A 22,247-nucleotide genomic window follows, 5' to 3' on the forward strand; every position below is an offset into this window, starting at 1 on the left:
CCGCCGTCTCCCCCGCTCCTCAGGCGAGTCCCTTACTGCGCCTGCGCAGGCGGCAGACGGGTGCGGAGCGCGAGGCATTCTGGGAGTCGCAGTCCTCCCCAGAGGGCGGCGCCGCTCTACCCGCCGCGCGAGAACTACATTTCCCAGCGTGCCCCGCGGCGGGCGGCCGGTACCGAAGGGGGCAGCGCGGAGGCGGGGAGGGGGGTGAAGGTGTCTCCGGTGCCCGGTGAGAGGCCGCGGGGCGCGGGTTGCGGCCTCGGGGCTCGCGCGGGGGGGACTCGGGCACGTGGCCGCTCCGGCGGCAGCTGCGCGAGGCGCCGCAGGGCCCAGCACCGCGGCGGGGCAGGCCCGGGCCGGGCCGGTGGCGGGGCCGGGAGGGCAGCGGGGCTGGTGGGCTAAAACACCGGAATTGCGGCTGCTAAAGCAGTTGCTGGGGGAGGCGTGAGCAGAGATAAGCCGCCTTTTTGTATATGTCTTTAAAAGTGGTGCACTCCCTGCTCAGCCTGACCGCTGCCGAGCCGTAGGGAAGGGGCTGTCACCCCAATCGCCCCTCGGGGGATTTGTGCGCAGCCGGCGCCGCCCTGGGCGCTCGCCCCGGGCAGACCTGGGGCGACGTTTAGTCCCTTTGAGCCTCAGAACGGCCAGGGGAGCTCCCAAATGAGCAGCAGGTTTGTGCTTGGTGGTGTGCACAAAATTTGGCCATGTGTGTAAACAGAGTCTGTGCAAGACGACCTGCCGCATGCATGCATTGGAAAATCTGCCTTTTTTTTTCTCCTTGTGACATTGGATCTATTATTTGACCCGGGCTTACCTAAATAGGAGGCTTACTGATAAAGGAATACCACTGTTTATTTCTCTGGTTTTGGAAAAACTTTTGGTGTAAAATGAGAGACTTCTGGAAAGGACACGTTTATTAATGATTTCTTGGTGTATGTTGCAGGAGCAGGATGTATACTCTGTTGTCTGGGCTCTATAAATACATGTTCCAGAGGGATGAGTACTGCGTTTTGATCCTTGGTTTGGACAATGCTGGTAAAACAGTAAGTACCCTTAATTACCAGTCATGTGGAGGGCACCTGCAGTTCTGAATATTCTTATTTTCCAAAAACAAAACTTCCAAGAGGCAGGTCTGTCGAGCTCTTAACAGGATATTTTAGTGATATTACCTGCAAGAATCAACTCCCCCCCATATTTAAATTTAGCATAAGCTTTCAGGGATATAGCTGATACTCTGGTAAGCTCATAATCACCTTGGATCCCTTCTTCCTTTGCTGAAGTAGGGAACAAGAGGAATGGTTTGTTCTAAGGTTAGCCAGGGCACTAGCTATTGGAACAGGATCCTGCCATGAGGAAAAAGCAGGTTTTAGTCAGGATTACCCAGGCTGGTACGATGTCTGGGAGTAGTTATTTTTTCCTTTTCCTTTTCAGACCTTCCTTGAACAAACTAAAACTCGATTTACCAAGAACTACAAAGGGATGAGTTTGTCCAAAATCACAACCACTGTAGGTTTAAACAGTAAGTAATTCCTCGTGGAATTTTTTCTACCTCTCCTGCAAAGTTAGACAAATTTCTACCCTGAATATTTAAGAAGAATTAACAAGGGGAAAATGGTTCCTGTAAATAGAGGTCTTTTCTCCTACCTCGGTACATACTTTTTGTAATAGAATAAATTCACTCAGCCTTTGAAGAAGAAAAGAACAAACTCTCAAGAATTGCATCCCATTTCAGTGCTATGCTGAGTAGTTAAGATAAATTTCATTTGAATTTGCTGGCCTGATCCTCATTTATATTGATGTGAGTCCACTTGTTGTTATTTGCCACTATTTTCTAAGGTATTTTTCTTTTGTTAAAAGTAGCACTGAATGTGACTTGCTCCTGTAGAAGGCTGTTCCCTACCTGCTTAGGGGCCTTGTGCATGTGCCATGTTTGGAACACATGGACAATTCTCATTGGATTGGATTTTTCTTCTTTCCCTCCAGTTGGTACTATTGATGTTGGCAAAACTCGGCTGATGTTCTGGGATCTTGGAGGACAGGAGGAGCTACAGTCTCTTTGGGACAAGGTTGGGGAAGTACTTTTTCTTAAAATTCTTTCAGAATGGGAGAAATACAATTATTTAGTACTACAGACTTGCTGGTAACCCAAATATTTAGCATGAACACTTTTCCAGAATTTCAGTTTTATCTGCAGAGTTTGCAAAGATGATGTTTAATGTTTGCATTGTCGTTTACAGAAACTAATTATCAACCTCTGTGTGAGGACTGTGCAAGTATTATCACTTGTAACAAATGAGGTCATATCAGTGGTAATATCCTTACCCAAAGTCACAGAGAGACCTGAAAAGAAATTTTGGATAGTTCATGTAAAAGCTACAGTCTAGTTCTAAATAAAATGAAATATGATTTGAAGTTCTCTAAGCCTGCTGTCTGGACAGCATTTAATGTAGCTAAAAAACAAAGTGTTATTGGAAGTCCTGAGCACGATACACAGCATCCAGATGTCTGGCAAAGAATATTAGAGCAGTACATTTGCAGGCCAAGCAGACATTCCACATGCACCCTTGACTTCAATATTTCATCAAGACTTGCATTCCTGCTGCTACTGTTAACAGTCACTTGAGAATTATTACTCAACTGTACAGTAGATCAGGCTTAAAGAAACAGCAAGTTCTGCCTATAATCCCCTGGGTTAGAAAAGGAGTCTGCAGATAATTTTTTTCAGGTGTTTGGCTCAGCAGGCCTGCAAACAGGACAGGCAATGCTTTTTGAGTGCCATCATTCTTCTGTTCAGACAAATCTTATAGAAATAGTTAGCTCTAGCTGGGTATCCCTTTCATGTATATAAAAACCTGTGAAGAAGAGGTGGACCTAGCTGCTACATGCACCATGTAGCATGTGTGTTACCATTTCAGTATTATGCCGAGTCGCATGGAGTGATCTACGTTATTGACTCCACTGACGAGGAGAGGCTCTCAGAGTCTAAAAAAGCTTTTGGTGAGTACACTGTATTTTAGTACCATGATTTCATGATGTGTTGTGTCACACGTCTCATTATAAATGTGTCTCTCTGTGTCCTTGAAATAAGCTGTGTCCTGCTGATGACATGTCTGTTGTGTTTTTGAACCTTCGTGTAGTACGTGGCTGTGTTTCTGAGGCAAAAGTGGTGAAGTCAGTGAGCTGTTTAAGATTATGGTTGGTCTTCTCCAGACAACAATCCTCAGTTTCATTGTCTAGAATGGCCCTGGGTCTCTTTTTGTGTTTATGTTATTTATTTCAGAACTTAAATTCCTTATTGCATGTTTACCACTTAGTTATTTTTAGTAACTTGCTTGTTGATAAAAATAAAGTTTTGAGTTTGATCTCAAAAAAAATATATAATGTGATGAACATAGTCCTGAAAGTTTGGATCAAGTCAAACTAATAGGGATGTTCCTCTTCCTCTCTATGCCCAGATAATATGTCAAGTATTTGCACAACTTTGACTTGTAGAGTTAGCTAAACCTCTCTTGCTCTCTGTTTCTTTGCTTTATAGAGAAGATGGTTACTAGTGAAGCTCTGGAAGGAGTTCCCATTCTGGTGTTAGCTAACAAGCAGGACGTAGAGGTAAGATCATTTTAGAAAATGTAGTTATTCAGTGAGCAAATGAGATTTGAAAAGGTGGGCTATGTGTAGTCATGTCATATTTATTTCATGTCCCAGGACTGGTGCCCAACAAAATCTTCCTTCTGCTAGAAGTAGTTGTTATGAATTCAGTTTTCCATTTTTGCATTTCTCCTGCAGCTCTCTTCCAATGACACAATTTAGCTTACTGTAGACATATATATCTTAGCTATTTTGAACTATTTACGATAACGTAAGAAACTACGATGGGTTTTCTTTACTGTGACTTGGTATTTTGATATTGTTTTTCTTGTTTATTCAGCAAAACAGAATTTAATGAACTTCTGTTTATGATGCTCTGTTTGTGATGTTTATGATGCTGTTCCTGGAATTGTGCCTGGAATTGCAGTCCTGTAATTTGAGTGATTATTCTCTAGATGGAGCTAGACACTTTCAGTAGAACTAGAAATGCCATAACTTGCAGCTGTGGTATCCGTTTCAAGAATGCTAATGCTTCACAGCTTCTTCCCCCAGACTTCCACGTTTATCTCGAATGGCATTGTAGGAAATCCTCCAGACTTCTATAGCTGCCACTTTTAGACAAGGATTTGGTTGTGCTTACACAACACAACAGTGTTTTTTTTGTTTGTTTGTTTGTTTGTTTGTTTTTGTCTTTTTGATGATCATAACATTTAGTCATAAAAATAAATCTAATTCTACATAAAATACAGCATGAGGTTAAGAGCCAGGACTCCTGATTTCTGGTCCTGGCTTTGCTGTTAGCACTGTTGGTGGTGCTGTCTGTCTCTTTTCTGTGTGGAAATGAGAATATTAGTTCTCATTTCCATGCAATACTGCAGCCTTACAGCAGGGAGCAACCTGCAGTCTTTCCTTTAGCTATTGACAGTTAAACCCAATGCAGAGACCCAGTTTTATCCATGCCTGTATAGGCATGTTTTGTTTTCTGGGCATACTATAAAATCCAGCTCTTCTGGCACCCTAACAGGACTAATGAAAAGAGATTGAGCAAATAAACTTTTTAAAATGTGGAAAGAGGTACCTGGAACAGGTTTTCAAGGTAAAGACTGTGAATGACTTCTGCACTCTCTAGGGGGTCCAAGACTAGCCCACAGATTCTCTGCCTTTTTGCAGTCAGAGATGTGTGTCGAGATCAGCAAAGCCACACTGACTGAAAATAGATTTATTTTTAATAAACATCTAGGTTGTATATTTAGGGGCTTACTTCTAGAGTATGGTTTTGGGTATGAACACAGAATAAAGCAGCATGAATGGTAGTAGTAAAATATCAAAGGAGCTACAGCTTATTCTGCCATAATTATTGAGGTTCTCTTAAGTGAAGTTTAGAAAAGTTAGAAAATCTGCTGATCTAGCAGCAGTAAAGACTTCTGATGAAAATGAGACATTACAGTGGATTATCACTAATAGAGATTTCTTACCTCTGGATTTCCAAGCTAATTGTAGTGGAGAATTCTCCCCAGCTTAACCTTTTTGTTAAGGGAGATCATAATGAGGGAATACAAGTGGTATCTTAACATTGCTGGTGTTGGTAGATGGAGGATAGTGCAGCTGTTCACGATTACATCTTTAAAGGCTAGGAGAATTCATGGTGAGATGCATCAGAACTAGCATAATGGGCTTTTTTTACGATTACATTTGTCAGAGTAAGCTAATAAATGTTTCTGCTCTGACTCACAGAAATGCAATTCTTGAAATGCCTTAAATCATATGAAGGGTAATAATTTTTTGGCCCTGCCCCTGAATTCCTCTTAAAAAAATAAATAAACACTATTAATAGTTAGTACTGCTCTTGAGTAAACTGCATCTGCTGCCCAGCACTGCCCAGCAGGAGCTGTTTGGCAGCATCAGAAGAATGAAGCACAGCATAGACTGCAAACTGTTAAAAAACAATAGCACAGAACATGGGTCAGGTGGGTTAGACTTTTTAATCTTTTTAGCTAGGCTATCAGCCTTTCTGCTCTTGGCTCCAGTTTTAGTTTTGCTATCTGATTATCTTGAGATTACTGAAGAGCCTCTCTTCGTTTCAGATTTAATCCCGATACAAAGCTAAGCAACATCATTGTCTTTTCCTGCAATGGATTTGGCAAATAGAGACTCCGCAAATCTGGATCCAATCCTGATCCAGTCTGAAACAGCCACTGGTGTGTTTTTCTGTGGAAGACTCTGGGATCACAACTGTGCTTCTTTATGTACTTCTGCATGTGCCTTTCTGACTGTCAGCTTGAATAATGTTGCTTTGAACCCTTCGTAAAATGAACTTTGTACAGCCAGGTCAACCCTGGGTAGGCTGTTTTGAAAAGCCCTCGTGGTAGATATTTTAGCATGCCCACTTTAGGGAAGGATGAGATGGAAATTCAAGTCTTCAGGTTGTGGGAGGTTTGTCTGTAGGGGAGAGCACTCCAGAAAGGTCATGTGTAGGTTTTATTATTGTAACAATGAGCTGTTTGTGTGATCACAGATGATCCCGTTTCCGTAATTTGGCTCTTGGTTTATGTGGTTTTAGCTGAGAAACAAAACACATCTTTAAACAAATATTTTTGTAATGGCAGTAGGGAGGAGGAAAAGAGAAGGAAACTCAAGCCACTGATGACGTTTTTTTAAGCGTGAGAAGCTTAAATTCTTCTAGATGGAGTGACCACGCACCTGCCTCTTCCTCTGCTGTAAGGCAGGATTCCAATTCATGGCTTCCACTTGGACACTAAAACAAGATTTAGTGGTGTTGTCCCCTTTGCTGCTTGTTATTGTACTTCAATGATTGTGCTGTTTATTGCTTATCGAAACAAATTTGATGTTGTGATGTAGTGATGGCCCACTATAAAAAAACGTGAATAGTACAAAGTCTCTTCAGAAGCAAAATCCATCCCGAACCAAACTTTTACATAAACTGATGGCTGGACAGTCCTGTGGAAGATAGTAAGCCACAGTCATATTGGGAACTAAGAGGAGGAACTGCCAAAATGGATCAAGAGACTCCTATTATATATATATATATATATTTAAGAGGTCCAGCAGTTCCAAGCTGTACTTGGAAAGGTGGATTTCTCAGAGGCCTCATACATAGACAAGGTGAAGGAGATGGATCCTGTGCAGCTTGCAGGGACAGAAGATGCCATATTTCCCCAGATGGGTGCAGGAATCCTGGTCTACTGATGGTTTTTGGCAAGTCCATTGCCAGACTGCTGTGCACAGGCCAATGCAAGTAGAAATTAAGCTGCTCTTTATTTCATGTCCGGCTTTCTTTGCTACTCACGGGCTCTGAAAAGCAACAGAAGTCCTGGCCTCTTCAAAATTAACTTGGAATTCTCTGGTAAATCTTCCTCAGCCAGAAAAGGAGAGGTTTTTAGTACTATAATATTAAAAGTCTTTTTTTAACTATTTATCCAGTGGATGACAGCTCACCTTTATGATTTTTTGGCTTTTCATTTGACTAAAATATTGAAATAGCTTGTTACCACTTTTGTTTGTGAAGTGAGTAATATTTTGAATGCAGTTTCGAGCTTGTTAACTGAAACTGCAAGTCTGAAGTACAATTTAGGTCATAAGAAAACAGTCATCATCACAAGTTGCACAATTAATGGATTTGGGGCCCTTCACAGTGGAAAATCACCAGTGTGGATTTAAGGCCACTGGGTGAGCTGGGTGCCATTTCTTAAGAACCCATCTTATTCGTAAGTGCTGAATCCTGCTTATTTATCACATACTCATCCCTTCAGTAATTTCCTATATTTATTTTTTTCCAGAACTGGTGTTTTTCAAAATGGATAGCTGTTATCATTAATTTCCATCTTTATGCACAGTTAAGGCCCGGTTTTGTAGGAGACAAAATTCCTGTCTGGACATCGTCTGTACTTCCAAAGTATACATTCACTTGGGCTGATCCTCAAGATTTCACTTGGAATCTCAGTAAACACTTGCTCAACACATAGATTTGAGCCTAATTGAAGGGCTAAAGTGTTTTTGCAGGAAGGAGAAGGGCAGCTGGCTCATGGCCAGCTGAAGTGCGTTCTGGTTTGTCCAAGGCTTCAAGAGAAAGTGAATATTGAGATCAGGAAAGGAGTTGAAGGCTGATGGTTTTCTCATTGCTACTTCCATGCTTACGGAACAAGAGTACAATCTGGATTTCCGTAGGGCAGCTCTTGCCTTTCGTGACATGAGTACTCTTTCAAATTTTTTGTTTGCTTTTGTAACCCTTAAAAATAAAGGGTTTTTTGTCCTTTGTTTTTTTCTGTGGCTTATGTCAGGAAAGTAACATACTAGTTTCCTGGGGATTTTATTCATTTGTGTGTTTTAAACCATACTCTCCTGCATGTGAAATGCAAGCAAATGTGTCCAAGGAGGACATGGAACACGCTAATATGCTCTGGGAACACACCCTAAAGGAACATGCTGGGATTTAGGAGAGATCCTGCCCCAGGCATTTCCTGCACTCCTAGGAAGATGCCCTGAAGGGGGTCTGGTAGACAGAACTCGTGTGCAACGATGGGAACCAATGATGGGAAAGGTTGGAACAGGATCCAGAGGGGAGTACAGGTTGTGCTCATGTTCATGACCGTGTTTGCTTAGGAATATTCATCTTGAGGACCAGAGAGGAATGGGAAATGTGTGTGTGTGTCTGAGTGGTGTCTTTGCTGAAGTAGAGATGTGCTCAGTTTTATGGAATCTGGATAAATGAATTTGCAATGTTTGTGGGTAAGGGAGTTTCACTTAATGCCATCATGCAATCCTCACTGAAGCACAGGTGTGGTCCTGGTAGGATTCATTTCAGAGGAAAGTCACCGTCTTTTGTAGCATAAAGAGCTCTGTGTTTTCACTTGCAGACCTGTCTGTCAATACCTGATATCAAGACTGCTTTTAGTGACTGCATTAACAAAATTGGAAAGAGAGATTGCCTGACACAAGCTTGCTCTGCCCTTACTGGGTAAGTATGGGAATGTTCTGGTTAACAGCATAGTTACAGGGTGTCACATATGAACAAAAGTGCTCTGGGGGGTAGTAGAACTGAAAGTGAGCTGTGCTGCCTTCCCAGCAATGACGGCCACGTTTTGTTGACCCTAGACTTGCAGTGGGTCAGTAACTTCACGTGTAAATAGTTTATATAAAACGTGGTGAGGATGTGCTAGCCTTGCCTCCTGACTCCCTGGGAGCCGCAGGATGGGAAGGTGTGTGGAGCTGGGGATGTCTCTGCTTCATCATCTCCTCTCAAAGCATAATCCTCCTGGCTCTGGTTGGCTTGCTGCTGCCCCTGGCAATACAAATAAGAAAATGTAGCTGCTTGACACTGATACATACATATATACCACTGTAGTTCTTTGGGTTAAAAGTGATATTTGGTATAATTCTGTTATAGATGGATAGCAGTATTGTCATCTGTGTTAGTGTCTGTCCTGAATCCAGGGCTTTGACTTATTTAAATCTTGCAAGAAAACTGTGATAGGATAAGGAAAACTTTTCAAATTGTGAGGGGAAAAATATTTGTGTTGTCCCTATTGCTAAGAATCAAATGCCATTAAGCAGATAAATGACCATAACAACAGTGGTTAAGCACTGACTGGAAGAGAAGTGTTAGATGATAATGTTATGAAATGGAACCTTTACAGTTTGTGTGTTTGTTTTGTGGAAATGCTTCTAGTTTTGATCTATGTGGAATTTCCTCTCAAAATTTTATTTTGAGTGTTAACTAAATTTAAAAAAAAAATTGTGGAAGTTCTGACTGGGAAGCTATACAGACCAGTGAGTTGCTTGGCAACCCCAGCACAGATGATGACATAAAATAGGAGACAGGATCGGAAGACTTGAAGCATCTGGCCTGAGGTTTGTATCAAAATAACCTCAAACCAGCTGACCATCAAGTGGTTTGATGCTTCATTCCAAGATTTCCACAGAGTTGATGACTAACTAAACTGGATCTAAACTTGTACAAACACCAGAAGGATAAAGGATGCAGTTTAAATAACAATGTAAAAAATCCAAAAAATCAGTTCTCCATTGTTTGGATGCATAAGGAAACTAGCATACTGATTCCAACAAATAACTGAAGGGCAGGACTCTTTACTTGCTTTTGTAAGTGATCAGTTATGAGCTATATAAGCTTTAATTATTATTCTTAATAATCTTGTCTGTTTATCTTGTTCCCTTAGCAAAGGAGTGAATGAAGGAATTGAATGGATGGTGAAGTGCGTGGTGAGGAATATTCACCGACCCCCGAGACAGAAGGACATCACGTAAGAAATTGCAAGTTAGCCAAGGAATGGACACCCTCTTTCCACGCAGTTTCCTGTTCTCTTTAAAGAAGAAGATCCACAGGATTCCTCTTAAACCTGATTCTTTCCTGCATTTGGAGACAAACATTCTCTTTCTGTGTTTAAAAAAAAAAAAAAAGAAAAGAAAAAAACAAACAAACTTGAGCAAAGATTCTAACTGTGAGGGGGGAAAAAATACCTTGCCTTGTGTATTAAGTCATTGACCTGAGAGCATTGACTTCGTAAAGGCTCCTTGGCAATCCACACTTTGTTGCAGATGCAAAGGACTTAATTTTCTACTGTATTGCTTTGTGATTCTTGCTCTGTTAATCTAACCGGGGCCAGAGGCCAGTGCAGTGAAACTCTCCCTTGAAGGACCTGGGTAGGTGACTCCCAAAGGAGAGGGGAGCCTGCGGGATGGCTGTCCCTTGACCAGAGGTGACATCTCACTGTTCCAGCCCCATGGTCTCTCTGTGGTGTTCCTGGCCATGTTACTCTGTTGCCTGTGTAATGGGAAGAGCCAGTGATGATTATAACTCAGATTTCAGTGGGCACGTTGACTTGTGGTGACTGGTGATAAATGCAGATGTGGAAGCCAGCAGCTGCACAGTGCTAGACTGCCTGTACTGGGTATTCTGAACAGGATACGACCTTCAAAATCACTGCTGTTTTTTACCGTGCAGTCTCTTTAATGGTAAGAATAATTTGTATCTTCTGTAATCAGAGGGAATCCAGGTCCTCTCTGTACTTTCTCTGCTGAAGGCTGAACCTCCAGGCAGGGAGATATCCATATGCAATAAAGCTTCCTACTCCTTTAAGCTTCTCATGCTGAAACAACTGGTGGGTTGTGTAAGTGCAGCAGTGATTGTATTTGGCCTTCCACTGGTTTTGCAGATACAAGCAAGAAGAAAAAGACAGCTCCAAGCCAAGCAGTCTGCTTCTCATGTGGCTACCAACTGCAATTCAGTTGACATATTAGTAATATTTCTCTGATGATCCTTTTTAAAAAACAAATGGATGCATTTTACAGTGGTTTGGCAATGGTTATTGCTTTCCATATGTTTCAGTCACTCTTGGCCCTGATAGTCATTCTGTGCTGTTTGCTCATACCGTGAAGGGAATGCTTATCCAGCTCAATTTGAGCAAATTAGAAAGCTGTATTTGTTTAAAGAACCATTATTTACCACCTGTCAGAGAAACCTTCTGCTAAACTTTCTGCATGCAACGTACTGCAGATTTTTCCTCATGTGAGGACATAACTCATTCTCTTGCGTTTGGCTTGGACTGTCAAGGCCCTGGAGTGTTGTAAGTTCATGAGGGCTGTGGAAATGACATGTACGTGGGAGAGCAGAGCCTCCCTCCTCAGCAAGGCCAGGAGAGGGCTGGGCCCGCGGCCACCTGGGGTGACTTTGGGGCAGTCTGTGCTTCTCTGGTGTGAGTTCTGTGTGTCAATCAGCGCCCTGGGAGAAGGTATCTGGATGCTGCGGAAAAGATCCTCACAGTAATCCGTGCATAAATGCCACCTAAATCTCCTTTAACGTCGACTTTTTCTTCTTTGAGTGGAGCTGGTTACATGCAATGACTATGTGATCTGCCTGTTAGCAGTGGGAATTATTTTTTTAATTTATTTTTTGTACTATAATAATCCACAAAAGGTGAAGTCAGTGCAAGCTCTTACACTTGGCTCTGGGGCAGGCAGAATTCTGGAAGCTTGTGGTAAAGGCAGCTATGAAGTGATTCCAACAGAAGCAGCCGGTGTGTCTTAAAAGCATTATCAAAGGTAACACTAAAGAGAAGAAAAACAAGGTGAAGCAGAAAAGAGCAGGTCTTGGATGGCCTTTGCTGATGCCTTTGCTGTGTACATTCTGCGAAAGGAGCCCAGATGAAGTAACTGCCTCTTTAATCCTAGTGACAAAGACCATTTAAGTGTGGAAGAAAAGGGAAAAGCTGCTCTTTGTACTTGTGCGCGTTGAAAACCAGGGGATTCTCGGAGAGACTCTTAATCAGTGGGAATGTTGGAAACCAGAACCTGCAAACAGATAGTTGGAGAATCTCAGAGCTGCCCCTTTGGCAGCTTTCCTGGGAGCGGGGAGGTGGTTGGTGAAATCATTCCAATATCTGATAGGGACTGCTTGCTGTTACTTGCTATTCCGGAGTGGATGGTATAATGTGGCGTCTGAGGCTGAGTTTGGATGTCAGCACCGCATCCCCAAAAAATCAGCTGCAGTGGATGTAACCCCCAGAAACAGAGATCTCTTTAGGCACCTTTGAGCCTAGTGACCTGCAGCCTGTTTCTTACTCGCTCTGTGGGTGCAGAGGATCCCTTGAAGATTAGTCAGGTACTGTAAAAATGAGGTTTTCTCCAGGGCCTGCATGTGGTCCCCACCTGAGACTGTCACCTTGTAACAGCCGCGTGAGCAGTGGCCATTAATTGTAGGGGAAATGTCCTTCACTTGGCCGTCTCGATGTCTGAGAGTTTTGTGCCTCGTCAAGTGCTTTGCTGAAAGGCACAAATGCTTTAGCCGAGTAATGTGAAATGTCAAATGGGATGCCAGGGGTTTTCCAGGCTTTCCACACGCTTCTCAAATCTCTTCCTCCCCCTATTCCCTACGAGACCAGAGGGGTGAAACGGTTTCGAGCTCGAGGCCGTAGCTGTTCTCAGGAGTGTCTAGACACAAAGGCTGAAGTGACTGTGCTTTGTGGAGCGCATCACCAGGAGTGCTTAAATAAAAGCAAACGGACGGGCTTGAAAATTCCACGCACTCAAGCGTGGGAAGCTGAGACTTTCTCGTCTCCTTTATTCCTTTGCAAAATTACCCTAATGTGCCACCCAGGAGCGCCAAGGCGCCCGCTCTCCTTCACAGCAGGGATGTTGACAAGGCCTTGGGGTGCAGCAGTGCTTTACATAACCAAATCCCTCTCCCAGGAGCCTTAGTCAAGGACCTGGCCCTGGGAAGCTGCAGGGCTAAATGAGCGTGGGATTTCACTGCAGTTCACAGCTGCAGGCGGGTTTATGGGCATCGCATTTGTTGCCACTTAAGGCTCTAATAGTATTAAAGCCAAAGACTTTTTGTACAGACGGTGATTTCTCCCTGGTGTTGAAATGCACAAAATCCATCTCCCGCTTTTCTTAATACATGATTCTACCTATAAGCAGCCTTACAAGGTCGGCAGTGCAATAAGAAAACATCCAACTCGCCGACTCTGCCACATGGTGTGATCAGGCAAGTCCCCTTGCACAGGGTAAATCCTGCTGAAGCCCCTCCTGAAACTTTAAGGACTGTGAAATAGTGGGTTTGAGTTCTTGAGAACACGATGCTGCTGGAGAGGCCGTTCATCCCCGCGCTGCTGAGACGAGGAACGTCCCGTGCCTCTCACTCCTGTCAGATCTGTTCATAGGCGCTTTTAGCCCCTTTCTGTACGTGGCCAGGGCGCTTTCTTGGCACTCAGTAAGGTGCATCAGCTGCGATGCACAAATAGGAGCAGGCGCTGATGGATAAGTCAGGGAGGATTTATCCAAAAGTGGCAGCCCAAGGATCTGCAATCAGAACTAACTTCCAGGGCAGGAGCAGCAGTAACTGGATGTACCCTCAGCCTCCCAGCTGCTGAGGAAGCAGCTTTGCCATCAGAGTTTTCCAGGGTTGCAAATAACCCATGGAAAGACACCCTGGCTCGGTGGGAGCCCGGCGCACGGAGCAGGCAGGAACGTGCTCCATTCCCTTGCTGCACCCTCCCTTGCGCAGCCTTCTGGTTTCCAATCATTTTGCATTACGAATAAGCTCTCTGCAAAACTTTCCAAACGCCACCAGGGTGTTTCTGAGTATATAAATCACAGTGCAGTCTTCTTTAGGATTTTCTATGTTTGAGACAGGCTTATTTTGCCCATGGCAGTCTGCAGAAATGTCTATCTTTGGAGAGTTACTACATCTCCAAGTTGGAACACCTTCATTTCCCATATTTAGTAATAGCCTTTTTTGTTGTTTGTTAATGTACCTTACACTGAGATGAAGATAACAGCTGATCAGCTGACAATTTGGAAGTCATGCCCTGGCCTTGTTTGATCACTAGCAGAAAATTAACTTTCTCTCACCCCTTTGGAATTTCCCTGCCCTTCAAACATTTATTAGCACTTAGCAGCAGGAGGCAAGAGGTTTCCATTATAAGAAGAAGTTTAATTATCACTCTTTTAATCACAGCACTATCCGTAGTGTCTGTGGAAGATATCACCTGCCCAGGATACGTGTGTGTGCACAAACCCCATAGGCCACGAAAACCTGTTTGGCAGCAGATCTAAAGACGTGTGATGAGCTCAAGCTCTTGCAGAGTGGAAGTAGCAACTAGGCTTGAAAAAACAGGGTGCTGGTTTGGATTTGAGAGGCTGATTTTAACAGTATTTGAGACCCTAGGTACAATGTCATTCTTCTTGGTTTGGTGTGTTAGAGAAGCTACTCCCGGTGATGTGGTGGCAACTTCATCTTCGCTTGAAACTACCAAAAGACACGAGATAACTGGTCCTGTTCCGGTCGAAGGCGAGTTAGCCTCGAGCGGAGGCCTGATGTGGTGTTTGCTTTTAGTGGTACCGATCCAAGATTTTATCCTGTGCCCCTTGCCCTCCCATCCTGTGCTGCAGAACCAGAGGAAATACCAGGACAAACCAGACGCAGCTTCTGGCCAAGTCAAGCATCTTAAATAAGATGCTGGGGCAGCAGCAGCTGTTTTGGGGCATAGTGCAGGTGCAAATGGGAGGCACTGTAGGAGAACCAGCCCTTGAGTAGCCTTGCTGCTCTCTGCCAAGATGGAATCAGCCCATCCTAGAGAAGGGGCTTAACATCCTTCCCAGAGCTCTGGTTTATTTTGTTGTTTTCTTCTTTAATTTCTAGTCTGCTAGTTTTAATTTCTTCCGATTCTTCCAAATATATAAGGCAGATTCTCTTGCAATTTCCATATGACTGACACGTGCATCATCTGTCCCCAGCACGAAGGGCACGTCCCGGGACAGCTCAGGCAGAGCCCCTACCTGCTGGCGTGCAGCTGAGGCTATAGTGTGTCTATTACACATTACAGAGAGAAATCTGGAGCAAAAGGGTGATTTACTGTGGAAGTGGTGAGTGTGGAAGCATTTTTCCACTCAGCAATGATGCTCCAGCTGGCATTGGGCATGTGACTGTTGGGCTAGGTCATGATTTCCAGAAGTAAGAGCCCTTTGGAAATAGGCATGAATAACTGGCCATAGGGAACCACTGTGGGTCTGTGGAAAAAAAAAACAAAAGGTTAAAACAATGCACAGCTGAAACCCCGGCTCCAAGTATTTAAAGGATTCTGATGAAATGCCTAAGCTGTGTAATGGGACTTATTCAAAGAGGGAACTTGCAAACGAATCTGAAGAAAGGCAAGGACTAGTTCCTTCACTGGTCTTTACCATTAGCTCATTAAATAATCATATATATATATATATATAAAATTAATGCAGAAGGTATCTGAGCGGCAGCTGTAGGCAGCAGTGTCCACAAATAAAGTGGTTTTTGCCTCTGTTTGCAGCTCATGGAGTGACCCGCAGCCTTTCCCGGCGCGATCCCGAAGGAGCCTCCCAGCCGCGGCCGTTCCGCGCTGCCGGGAGCAGCGGAGCTCCCTGGCGCATCCACGGGGCCTGTTTGCTGGTGAAAACGCCCTATTTCGGCTTTCAGCAGAAAGAAGGAGGGTCGAGATAAAAGGCAGCGCTCTCCTCATGTCTTCATTGGGTTGTCGTCGCCTTTGGATGATTCTTGCCCAATGGTGCACACACAGTTGTCACAGTTCTACAAAGATCCACTGCTGCTTTAATAAGAGGAATCAATGACTTGTAGCATCTGATTAAGAGTATTTACTGTAAGCAACTATATCCTTCTCTTCTGTTGGACAGTTCTTTTTTTTACCTCCCCTTCTTCTAACCACGCAGACTCATATAGTTATAGCAATTTGCTGGACAAAGGAAAATGTCATCAAATGAGATTTATTGGCACCCGCCTGAGCTCAGTGGGAGTGGAGTGAGACTCGTAGGAGGACCTAAAAAAAATCCTATCTGGAAGTTTATTAAGAAAACAAGCCCAGAATGAATCAGACAGTGTTTAATACATTCTTCAGTGCTATAGGGATGCTCATATGGCTGAGGCACTATCAGAGAAAAAGGGAACATGGGTCTGACAGGATGACAGTGCTGACAGTTTAGGGCGTATTTTTTGTGCAGGACTTTATAGGGCAGCATCTCTTTTCTCAGTAATTTCTCCCTCTTTCTGCAGAAACCCTCGCCTTAAGAAGCATCTGCAGCTTAATCCCTGCACTTGACTTAGATCCCGCTCCACTTCCCGCCAGCAGGAATGAGCGAATCGTCCCGGGTGTGAAACACCCGTGCGGATGCACATGGAGCGAGGCGGGAGCCCCCCGGGAACGCGGGGCTTGGCGCTGGGCACGCGAGGGCGGACGCTGCCTCCTGGCACCGGGAATGTCGGCGCGTTGCAGGGTTTGGAGGGAGCGATGCCCACGCCGCATCCGTGATGTCCCTGCGGAACGGGGCGAGCGAAGAGCGCGTGACGCGGCACGGTCCCAACGGGCAGGGAATCCGGAGGAAAGAAACTGCCTGTTCCCGAGTTTGCAGTCACTTGGCTGCGCCCTGTTCACACTGTCCAGAGAAATCTGCGTTTTCCTAGAAATCCGGCTCCTGCCAAGAACTGCGCCGCGTCGGCAGCGCCACCCGGCCAGATGGATGCGGCTCTTCCCAGGGTTTTCCTCAGCTCCACGGCACTCGCTGCCCTGCTGAAGGAATCACAGCCGTAATTAGAAGTGGGAAGGGGACATGGAGCCTCCTGCAGATTGGAAATCCCACGGGATCACCCGGCTGCATCCCGCAGAGCCTGTTTGCGGGACCTCAGGCATTTCCCAGGGCCTCAGTGCTCCATTTTGTTCCTAGTGTTGCTGGAAGCCCTTGCAGAGTTTTTTCCCCACCCTCTCCCAGTAAAACCAACTTCCGTGATGACTCCTGGGGGCTTTCTGTTAATTTCTTTGTTTGCTTAGGCTTCTTCTTTTTTTTTTTTTTTTTTTTTTTTTTTTTAAGTATCCCAAAGTGGTTCTTGAGGATACACTTCCCAGCAACTAGTTTTTCCTCCTCTGGATAGGGCAGCCCTTGCAGCTTCGTGACACTAATTACTGGATAGGCTGGTTGAATTTTCTGATAAAAAAAAAAAAGCAGCAAGTCCATATGCAAAGCAGTAAGGACACACATAGGGGAGAGGAAAATCATGACTAGGGGCTGGAGCAGAGAGCTGGGACAACACTGTGGTCAATGTCACTGGGGAAATGACCACAGCTTCTTCCATGAAGTAGGTTCTCCTATTCAGCAGGAGGAGGAGAGGAGGAGCATTTTCAATGAATTAGTCAGCTGTGAAACTTGGCCCCAGAATAACTTCTGAGCACATAAAACCACTTTCTGGAGCTAGAAGGAATCTTCTCATTCCTACTCTGTTACATTCCCAGTCTCTTACGTTGTGTTTCCTTGAAGCTGAAGGCTGTAACTCCAAGTGAGCTTGCAAAATGTTGTGTTTTTTTATTATTATTTATTTTTGCAAGTGTGACCCATCGAACGCCACGTTGCCACATCCTCCTCCGAAGGCACCGCTCAGCAGGAAGCGGCCCCTGCAGCCGCCTCACCTTTCCCACGGTCGTGTTGTCACGCGCTGCCAAAAAGCAGCGGAGAGGATGAGACGGCAGATAGATTTGCTTAGGAATTTGCAGAATAAAACACCCGCCACTTTCCTGGAAAGAAAAATCCTCGTCCTTGGGGAGCCCGGTCCGGAATGCGAAGCACAAGCAAGTGGCTACAGGCAAAAATGTCCTGCTCCCAGCTGGGAGCAGCCATCGGCATGGGACAAGCACAATGTTGTCCAGAAGATGCTTCATCATCCCAGGCTGGCATCAAGCAGCCCTGGGAAGGGCATGCGGATGGGAGACGTCGCTTCCAACTGCTCATCCCGTGCAGCTGTAGGAAGCCTGGATCCAGGTTGCGCCTCCTTGGGCACATGGAATGTGCTGTAGAGTCAGGCAGCTCCTTGGTGCGTTGCTGGGACAGAAACTGCCACATTCACAAATGTCCCAGTTCAATTCCCATCTGCGGAGCCCTCTGCTACTTCTCAGAAGCCAAACAGCCCCGCACCAGCCCCCTGCAAACTTCTCTCAGCGTTTTCCTACTGAGTCATCCTCTCCCACTGAAATCAGGCTGCTCCCTAAAGAAAATAAATGCCCCAGTGAGCCCGTCACCGGGAACACAAGGAGCCGGGTGTTCCCAGAGCCCGGTGGCTCCCATAGGCTTCTGGGCCCGGCAAGCGGGATCACCCGGGGCTCCTTGGCTAAACCGGTGCGACGTCCCCGTGCATCCGTCCAGATCCCTGCGGTGGTGGGAGGAGAATCCATCAGATCCAGCCTCCGCGTGGCCACGGCCTCCGCACGGGCTGAGCTCGCCCGGAGCGGCACCCACGCGCGCGGCACCGTGGAAATTGTGATGAGTCACCCGCAGGCGATGGGAACAGAAGTTTTTCCCCTCGCCGGCTGTGGAAGAGGCAGTAAATGTCACATGAGCGCGTGGGGATCCTGTGCGTGAGCGGTGCTGAGTCACCGCGCGCGACGTGGAACTGGGGAAAAGGAGAAGCTCGTCCGGCCGGTGCCGGGATGACCCGGTCCCAGGTTCGGAGTCAGGCCTGGGGGACTCACACGCCTATTCTCTTCCTCCATGGTTCCCGCTAAGCTCCTTGTCTTGTGGGAAGTCCGAGATGGGTCTGATAAACCTCCTGCCCAAGCTCCGTGTCTGAGCAAGCCCTTCAGGGCAGCCGGTCCGAACTTTCCAGCCCTTCTTCCAGTCCCTTGGGCTTCCCAGTGGAAAACACCCTCAGCAGCCGGACCCAGCTCATGGATCCACCGCTCATCCCTTCTGTGGAAGGACGAAGATATCCCGGGCGCAGGGACCGTGCAGCCGGAGCCCGGCCCTTCCCGCATCCCGCCGAGCGCTCCCTGCGCCCTTCCCGCATCCCTGCGAGAGCCGCGCGCCGCTCTGCAGCGCTGCTGAGTCACCCCGGACCGGCCTCCCCTCCCCTAAACGTTGAGTAAGACGGAAAAGGCCAAGGGTTTGGAAGCGTGAGCAAACAACGGCTTTGGGAAGACCCCCCCTGCTTTACGTTGGCCCAAAAGCACTCGCTGTCCCCAACAGCCAGGGAGTTGTGTAAGTGCACATTTCTATCTGTTGTCCCAAGCTTCCTGGTCAAGTTTCCCAGAAAAAAATTATGTAAACAAGGGGCATCAGAAAGTTTAACCGATTTGCTCTATTTTAAATCCATCTGAGGGGATGCAGCAGCAGATGGAGACTTGTTGCGCTCTGCTCAACATCTGGGGCTCAAAGAGTGGCGGGGTGAGCAGAAAGCGCCTCAGCCCGATCCCGTTCTCTGGATTCATTCCTAGGAGGAAACGGTGGAGCCTCCAGGCAGAAGCAAGCGTCACTCTAGAGGACACTGCCCTTCCACAAAGCACTTGGAAGCGAACTCCAGGAATTAGCGAGAATTGCAACACGCTCTGTAGCCGCCGCAAGGAACCGGATCCAAGGTTTTGGTTAAAAAAAAAAGACGAATTTTCCCTTTCCTTCTGTAGCTCCCATCTCCGTTCAGCACTGAGAGCGGCTCTGCTGGTTCTTCAGCATCGCCAAGACACAACCGGAGCCACTCAGGAGGCCACGGGTGAAGGACGCCGTCGCCAAGTCTCTGTGCTGTAACCAGGTAGCAATAATGGGTGATTTTGGAGCATCCTTGCTGCAAAGGCCTCCGAATGCTTCCTGAGCATGGGATAGAGCTCATTTCATTCCAAGGAGGCACCAACAGCCCTTGAGGACCCGCTCAGGCAGCTTCCAGCCTCGGCACGCGGCCGGAGTGCGTCACGGGACCTCGGGAGCTCCGTTCGGGAGTTCCAGCTCTAAGGCTACCAAAGCATTCATGCTTGTTTATGGTCAGTAGTATCAACAAACCGACCTTTCTCCTTTCCAGTAACATTTTTGAGGTTTTTCACGTTTTCGTAACAGGAGGATTTTTGTTTTAGCGGGTTTGTGGGAGGTGGGAGCTGGTCAGCATGAGGAAAAGATTTTTATTTAATTTAAAAAATAGGAGGAAAATGACTGGATGACAAAGCAGCTCTGGAAGGAGCTGCCATGGGAGGCCGATGGCTACAAGACACCGACCCAGGGACCGACCCGATCCGGAGCCGGTACCGCGCTGCTCGGGAGCCCTCTCGCTTCCTCCCTGTCCAAGGAGGAGATCCCGGCTCCCAGGAAAACGCTTGTTCACTCTATGAGACATCCCAGTTTTGGGAAGCTCCTGGAACAGAGAGGAGCAGAAATTAGGGAAGAAATGAGGCTGTCCTTGTGTTTTGCCACAGGTTCTGCCTGCGGTTGGTCCCCAAGAGGCAACTTGTGCCAAGAAGGAAGAACAGAGGCCCATGGGCAGCAGCCAGGCCTGAGCAGATCGGACCAGCCGCTGTGGGACTTTGTGTGCATTTTCCCCTTGATTTTAAGCACTTAAGAGCAAAGGGCACTAGGGAAACCCAGCCTGGAGACTGGCGTGTGCTGGGGACCTTTTATGCAGGGCCCACAGCACTGGGGAAATTATCTTCTCTATACTAAATATCTGAGTCATCTTGGGAGATGTTTCAGTGTTACTGTGTCCCTGGACACCACTTATAAGGAAAAGAGTCACTTGAATTATTAGCAAGAAGTTGGTGCTGCTTTCCTGTTCCGCTTTTCTTTCTGGATGCTGGAAACTTCAGTGAAAACCGAAAGGGGTTTTTAATCCTGTAAGTTTTTTTGCCTTGTCAAGGCAACGCGTTTCCAGTCAATCCCAGCTTGCTCCGGGACCCCCTGCATGCGGAGCGGCGGGATCTGCATGGCCTCCGGCTCTGCTCGGATCCGGTGATGGGAAAATCTCCCGTAGGGTTTTATAACAAAGCCCTTTTCCTGGAACCCGAGTGGGGTCCATGTGCTTGGGAACCGAACACGGTGACTGAGAAAGGTCGAGGTCTGAGAGGAAGAGCCCCTGCTGTTACCCTGCCCGCGAGTCTGCACAAGGGAAAACTTTGCCGTGGAGAAATTCTGATTAAATCTGCGCAAAACTTGTCTGGGAAACCTCAGACAAGGCCTAGCTATTCCAATAAAAAGTCTGGAAATGGTGCCAGGGCCCCTCAAGGACTTTGCAGGCTGCCTCGGCCGGGCTGCAGCACCGGCACCTGGGCTGGCACCGGTGCTAAAAACACCCCAACAGCCCCCAAAACTCAGACCTTGCTGCTGCCAGGGCAAAAAAAAAAAAAAAAAAAAAAAAAAAAACCAAAAACTTGATGGGGAAAGCTGCAGAGCACTGAGCGCTCACAGAGCTTCTTGGCATTGCAAGAGCAAGTGGCAGCGCTGGCACCGAGCGCATGGCAGCGGTGACACCAAGCGCACGGCAGCAGTGGCACCAAGTGCGGCAGCGCTGAGCACAGGGCAGCGGTGACACCGAGCACATGGCAGAGGTGACACTGAGCACAGGGCAGCGCTGGCACCAAGCACACGGCTCTCGTAGGGGTGGCTCTGGCCAAGGCCTGTCCTGGCGCAGGAGGCTGCTCCTCACACTGACACAAAGTGCAGAAGCATCTGGTTCTTGCGAGTCACCCAAGTGATACCTCAACTCCTGCAAACCCAGGGGTGAGGCTGAGGCTTCAAATGCAGCAGCTTCACTCGTGGGGGCTGAAGGGGGGAGGATCCCAGTCCAGCATCCTCACCGGACAGAACAGCCCCAGAAATTCCCAAAGTTTCCAAGAAGAAACAAAACTAATCTGAAATGGAAACCGCATATTCTGCTCCAGCATGGAGCGTGCTCTGGCAAGCTCCTGCACTAATAACCCTCCTTTCCTACTCTATTTTAGAGCAAGGACACCAAATCTGGTGCATGGGGGGCAAGTCCCACCTGGGGAGGGAACACTGGATGAAGCAGCTCAGCAGAGCCAGGATCGGACATGGGGAAACTCCTGTGTGCAGGGACAGGGACACGGGAAGGGGCTGCTCTGCTGCTGGTGGGGACCCAGGCTCAGCTCCGTGTCGCTGCTGCCTTGGAACCCCTCATTTCCACCCATCCCAGGTAATGCCAGGGGTATCCAACTGCTTCCTTCCCTGCCGCTCCAAACATCCCGTTTTCCAGCTTGCCCAGGAAAACCCACGGGGCCCCCAGCCGTGGTTGGGATCCCTTTCCCAGGGTTATCGCCCCGTCCCACGCGTGAGCTCCGCGCAGAGCAGCCCTCGGGGGAGCTGCGCTACCGCCCGGGGGAATCACTTCTGTC

The 22,247-nt window shown here is 46.9% G+C and overlaps 1 protein-coding gene across 1 annotated transcript; it reads left to right on the forward strand.

Annotated features, from left to right (window-relative positions):
• Window positions 1–202: 202 nt before the first annotated feature.
• Window positions 203–10,690, forward strand: ARFRP1 (ARF related protein 1). Its single transcript, XM_088523552.1, has 8 exons — window positions 203–226; window positions 941–1,040; window positions 1,429–1,516; window positions 1,981–2,063; window positions 2,913–2,994; window positions 3,533–3,603; window positions 8,457–8,557; window positions 9,777–10,690. The coding sequence occupies exons 2-8, from the start codon at window positions 948–950 to the stop codon at window positions 9,862–9,864; spliced, it is 606 nt and encodes a 201-aa protein (XP_088379678.1). The 5' UTR covers window positions 203–226; window positions 941–947; the 3' UTR covers window positions 9,865–10,690.
• Window positions 10,691–22,247: the final 11,557 nt, after the last annotated feature.

The sequence above is a fragment of the Tinamus guttatus genome, unplaced genomic scaffold (assembly GCF_059628265.1).
Source record: "Tinamus guttatus ecotype Peru unplaced genomic scaffold, ASM5962826v1 Tinamus_guttatus_pri_ptg000194l, whole genome shotgun sequence".
Taxonomy (NCBI): Eukaryota; Metazoa; Chordata; class Aves; order Tinamiformes; family Tinamidae; genus Tinamus; species Tinamus guttatus.